The sequence below is a fragment of the Hyperolius riggenbachi genome, chromosome 9 (genome assembly GCF_040937935.1).
Source record: "Hyperolius riggenbachi isolate aHypRig1 chromosome 9, aHypRig1.pri, whole genome shotgun sequence".
NCBI lineage: Eukaryota > Metazoa > Chordata > Amphibia > Anura > Hyperoliidae > Hyperolius > Hyperolius riggenbachi.
In genome coordinates, this window is record NC_090654.1 from 92,007,733 (window position 1) to 92,014,055 (window position 6,323).

General features: G+C 42.7%; 1 protein-coding gene across 1 annotated transcript; it reads right to left on the bottom strand.

The window, feature by feature from the left end:
* Positions 1-333: 333 nt before the first annotated feature.
* Positions 334-4,707, bottom strand: LOC137533470 (olfactory receptor 5G3-like). Its single transcript, XM_068254853.1, has 2 exons — positions 3,799-4,707; positions 334-420 (listed from the first exon to the last, which is right to left on the bottom strand). Exons 1-2 carry the CDS (start codon positions 4,705-4,707, stop codon positions 334-336), a joined length of 996 nt encoding a protein of 331 aa, XP_068110954.1.
* Positions 4,708-6,323: the final 1,616 nt, after the last annotated feature.

A 6,323-nucleotide genomic window follows, 5' to 3' on the forward strand; every position in this document is an offset into this window, starting at 1 on the left:
GGAAACCAGAGTGCCTGGAGGAAACCCACACAGACACGAGGAGAACATACAAACTCCTTGCAGATGTTGACATGGCCAGGATTTGAACCGGGGACCCAGCGCTGCAAGGCGTGACCACTAACCACCGTGCTGCCCATATATATATATATATACACACAAAAGAAGCACACATTAGTAAGCAATCCAGCAAGTACAACTAGATTCTTTAATGGTAAAGTCCGAGTAACAATGCAACATTCATGTGAAAAGCCAGGGAATCCGTACATAAATATAGTACCCAGGGACCCTTTATATAGCAAATATCAAAGATAGCGTAGTAGAGACCTAGACTGCCTATGCGACTGTGATCCAGGCATCCCAAATTAAATTATATCTGTCTAAATTATCAGAGGAAGTGTAAAAAATCCTATCTGTCAATTTGGTCTGATTAATCCTACTCGATACCAAGGAGAAAGGGATCTCAATTCTCAATCCGTTTCCAACAGGTAGTCCCCGGTTAACAAACGAGATAGGGACTGTATGTTCATTCTTAACCTGAATCTGTTCTTAAGTCAGAACACTGTGCCATCTCTGTCCCCTGTACCTCTTCTGTGCTCCCCTGTGCCTCCAGTGCCCCCCCCCCCCTCTGTGTCATATCTGCCCTATGTACCTGCTTATACAAGTTTAAAAAACATTTTTTCTTTGAATTTTTTAAAATCGATTTTCTCAAAAACTACAAGTCCAATTTGAAAAATGTTTTTACTTGTTCCCATGGAAACACAGAATCCATGTCGTTCGTAAGTTGGGCGTTCATAAGTCGGAGACTACCTGTATATGCAATGACCCAGTTAGAGGCCAGCAAGGTATAATGATATATAGAGATGGGCCGAACGGTTCGCCGGCGAACGGTTCCCGGCGAACTTCGGTGGTTCGCGTTCGCCTCCCGCAGGCGAACGTTTCCGGAAGTTCGGTTCGCCCCACAATGCACTATGAGGGTCAACTTTGACCCTCTACATCACAGTCAGCAGGCCCAGTGTAGCCAATTAGGCTACACTAGCCCCTGGAGCCCCACCCCCCTTATATAAGGCAGGCAGCGGCGGCCATTACGGCCACTCGTGTGCCTGCATTAGAGAGAGTAGGGCGAGCTGCTGTCTGTCTCTCATAGGGAAAGATTAGTTAGGCTTAGCTTTCCCTGGCTGCATACCTGTTCAGTGATCCTGCCACTGCATACCCGTTCTGTGAACCCACCCACCACTGCATACCTGTTCAGTGATCCTGCCACTGCATTCCTGTTCTGTGAACCCACCCACCACTGCATACCTGTTCAGTGACCCTGCCACTGCATACCTGTTCTGTGAACCCACCACTGCATACCTGTTCTGTGATCCTGCCACTGCATACCTGTTCTGTGAACCCACCCACCACTGCATACCTGTTCAGTGATCCTGCCACTGCATACCTGTTCTGTGAACCCACCACTGCATACCTGTTCTGTGAACCCACCCACCACTGCATACCTGTTCAGTGATCCTGCCACTGCATACCTGTTCTGTGAACCCACCCACCACTGCATACCTGTTCAGTGATCCTGCCACTGCATACCTGTTCTGTGAACCCACCACTGCATACCTGTTCTGTGAACCCACCCACCACTGCATACCTGTTCAGTGATCCTGCCACTGCATACCTGTTCTGTGAACCCACCCACCACTGCATACCTGTTCAGTGATCCTGCCACTGCATACCTGTTCTGTGAACCCACCACTGCATACCTGTTCTGTTCAGTGGACCCGCCACTGCATACCTGTTCTGTTCAGTGGACCCGCCACTGTATACCTGTTTAGTGAACCCGCCACTGCATACCTGTTCTGTTCAGTGAACAGTTTGGTGTGTCAGTGTGAAGCAGTACCTTAATTACACTACCTGATTGATGTATACACATGCAAGATGTTTTAAAGCACTTTAGGCCTGTCATTTAGCATTCAATATGATTTCTGTCCTTAAAACGCTGCTTTGCGTCAAATCCAGATTTTTCCTGGGGACTTTTGGCGTATATCCCACTCCGCCATGCCCCCCTCCAGGTGTTAGACCCCTTGAAACATCTTTTCCATCACTTTTGTGGCCAGCATAATTATTTTTTTTTTCAAAGTTCGCATCCCCATTGAAGTCTATTGCGGTTCGCGAACTTTAACGCGAACCGGACCTTCCGCGGAAGTTCGCGAACCCGGTTCGCGAACCTAAAATCGGAGGTTCGGCCCAACTCTAATGATATACTGTAGGTGGCGAAACCATCCAGAGACATCAGGGTTAGGAAACCACAACAAGGCATTCTCCATATTCAATTGAATATGAAATTTAAATACCGTTTGAAGAAGTGATTTGACCTCATCCCAGAATTTAAACGCCTTAGTGCAGGTCCAAAATACATTGGAAAGTTAACCCTCCTGACAACAACCCCTAGAACAATAGCGAGAGGAGGATGGAAACCTTTTATTAAATCTCACGTGGGGTATAATACCACCTAAAGAGCAACTTAAGCGCTGTCTCTTTACATATTGTACCCTTATCAGCTCTGGCAACATGATCATGGACCTTATCCCACTGCAAAATCCCTTCCGATCTCCCTCTCCGAGGCATTCATGTAGGATATTTTTTTATTAGTGTTTAACCACTTAAGGACCGGGCTTGTATTGCTAGATCTGTGCTGCATGGGCTCTCCAGCCCACAGCACAGATCAGGAACCACGCAGGGAGACCAGACTTCCCCCCTTTTTTCCCCACTAGAGGGAAGTCCTGCTGAGGGGGTCTGATCGCCGCCGGCTATCTGCGTGCTGCGGGGGGCTCCTCAAAGCCCCCCTCCGCAGCGATATTGGGCCTCCCTCTCCTTCCCTCCCTCTCCTCTTCATTGTGGGCGGCACAGGACGGCGATCCGTCCTGCGCCGCCTCGGATAGGCTACAGCCTATCAGATGCCGGCGATACCCGGCCAATCAGAGGCTGTGCAGCAACGCCATATGATGTAAACAGCGGGGATTTCTTCCCCGCGTATTTACATTTAGCCTGCGAGCCGCGAACGGAGGATTGCAGGCTGTTCACGGAGACACCCTCCGTGAACTGACATGGAACGTTTCCATAGTAACACCACTTCGACCTGCCGATGCCTATCGGTTAAGTGGTTAACAAAATATATAATAGAAATGAGACCCACACCTCTTGGGAAGTTATAGCAAATATTTTCCTACACTGATGGAGTCATAGGGGGAGGAGATTTAAAAATGGAAAGAAAGAAATGCTTCATCTGGATATAGTGAAAATGAGTCTGGTACATCTCTACCAAACTTAAAAACCACAAAAGGAATAAATTTGCCAGGTCTCCTGAACTTCTTGGCAGTATGAAGAGAATTTCTTTCCCACCAGGCAAAGCTACGTCTATCACAAAAGGCAGGTGGAAAATTGGGATTGCCCAGAAACAATAAGCGCATTGGGAGATCTGAAGCCAACTGCAGCCTATGCCCATTGTGACTAATTTAATCTGAGAGGCAAGTCAACACTTACCCCTCTTTTTAAACTGTTTTAAATTCATCTTATTATTTTTGGGCACCCCCCTATCCTTGTTCGTCATAATCTCACCTCTGTTGAGAGGCTGTTAAGTTAGTTTCAGTTAGCTAAAAGCCCCATTCATCTAGGAGTATGATTATCTTGTTCCAGTTCCAGCTACCTGTACCCCAACAGGGGTGGGTACCTTTCCACAAGTGTCTATAGTGGTTGAAATTTTTGTCCTCATATTTTGATGTTCCAGTGTGCATTTTTGAAATGGTTTCTCCTTATAGCATCTTTGATATCTTTGTTTCTTACACTGTAAATGATGGGATTCAACATAGGCATCACCACGGTATAGAGAATGGAAAAAGCCTGATCCTGAAGTGGAGAGTAACTTGACTGAGGGCGCATATAGGCACACAAGATGGTGCCGTAATAGAGATTTAAAACTATGAGGTGTGATGTGCAAGTGGAGAAAGCTTTGCCTCTCCCTTTGTTGTGCTGGATTTTCATGATGGTAGAAAGAATGTGGAAGTAGGATAAACAGGTTACTAGAAAAGAAATCAAAGCAATAATTATACCAGATAAATACACCATAACTATGTTGATCCAAGTGTCTTTGCAGGAGAGCTGAAGCAGTGGAAACATTTCACAGTAAAAATGGTTCACATAATTGGATTTGCAAAATGGCAGCTGAAAGGTGGAAACGGCATGTACCACAGTATCTAAAAAACCCATAGTCCAGCATGATGCAACCAAACATAGGCATACTTTTTGGTTCATAATGATTGTGTATTGTAATGGGTTACAGATGGCATTGTATCTGTCATAGGCCATGGTAGGGAGTAATAAACACTCAGTAGCACCAAAAGACAAATGGAAGTACATCTGGGCAGCACATCCCAAAAATGAGATCCTTCTGTCCTTGGAAAGTGTATTGACAAGTATCTTGGGCACTACAGTTGTTGAAACACAAATGTCAATGAAAGAGAGGTTACTCAAGAAGAAGTACATGGGCGTTTGAAGGCTTGGATAAAGTCTCACCACAATGATCAACAAAAAATTGCCAGCCAATGTCACAAAGTAAAAAGAAAGAAAAAGAAAGAACAAGACATTCTGCAGCTTAGGGTCATCTGAGAGTCCACGAAGGATGAAATACCTTAAAAATGTTTGATTATTCTCCAAAGACATTCTTTACCAATTGCAGCAAAAATGCAGATTGTATCCTTTGTATTGCCTATTTCTATCTTGTGAGGAAGGTACAGATGGATGGATTCATAGATGTAAAGGTAAAAACTATGAGATATTTTTTGTTTGCCAGGATCAAATAAATACAGTAGTTAGAGGACTGGAGTCAGACCTTTTACTTAAAGTGGATCCGAGATAAACGTTTACTCATTGCATAATTGTGTTCTGGCTATACCAGCCTGCATGGGAAACAAGGAGTTAAAGAGACTTCAGAGGTGACATTATTTTTATCAGTGAAAACCATCGGTATATTTGGCAGGGATCCTTATACCGCAATATTGTGTCTGTACAGCAATTCCTAGCCAAAGCATTGCCAGTTCCACCAGGTTTCCAGTACTGACCACCTGGAAACCCCGGCATGAAATTTACGTCTCTTTATAATTATGTAAATTTACACTACCGATAGGTAGATACATTAGCTGTCATTTTACCACATTCATAAAAAAAACCTGCAAGGTCTTTTTGAAAGATAATGTTCCCTCTTGTTTCCACTGTCCTCCTTAACATACCTAGCAAATTTGATGGTATGGGGTGGTTTTGCTATTAACTGCTATTAAAGAGGAACTCCAGTGAAAATAATGTAATGAAAAAAGTGCTTCATTTTTACAATAATTATGTATAAATTATTTAGTCAGTGTTTGCACATTGAAAAATCTTTCCTCTCCCTGATTTACATTCTGACATTTTTACTGCTGGCAGATGATGTCAGTGGAAGGAGATGCTGGATGCTTTTTTGGCAGTTGAAAACAGCTGTACACAGCTGTTATTTCCCACAATGCAGCAAGGCTCCCACAGTGTGATGTCAGAACCATGGTCCCGACATCACATTGTGGGAGGGGTTTTACCACAATATCAGCCATACAGAGCTACCTGATGATCCGTTTGTGAAAAGGAAAAGCTTTGGAATGAAGTTCAATTCTTGGTTACGGTTTCTCTTTAACCACCTCAGCCTTCAGTAATTTTTCATCTTATGCATCGGAGCAATTTTCACCTCCCATTCATTCACCAATAACTTTATCACTACTTATCACAATTAATTGATCCATATCTTATTTTTTCCGCCACCAATTAGGCTTTCTTTGGGTGATACATTTTGCTAAGAATTATTTTTTTCTAAATGCATTTTAATGGAAATATTAAGAAAAAAAATGAAAAAAATCATTATATAGTAGCCAGTATAGCTTTAAAATAATACATGCTACCATAATTAATACCCACGTATTTTATTTGCCCATTTGTCCTGGTTATTATTACACCATTTAAATTATGTCCCTAGCACAATGTATGGCGCCAATATTTTATTTGGAAATAAAGGTGCATTTTTTCAGTTTTGCGTCCATCACTATTTACAAGCTTATAATTTTAAAAAATTATAGTAATAATAGTAATATACCCTCTTTACATGCATATTAAAAAGTTCAGACCCTTAGGTAACTATTTATGTTGTTTTTTTATTGTTTTTTTTTAATTAAACATTTTATTTGGTTATGTTTTTGGAGTGTGGGAGGTAAACAGTTAATTTTAAATGACATTGTTTGTGGGTTTATTTTTAAAAATGT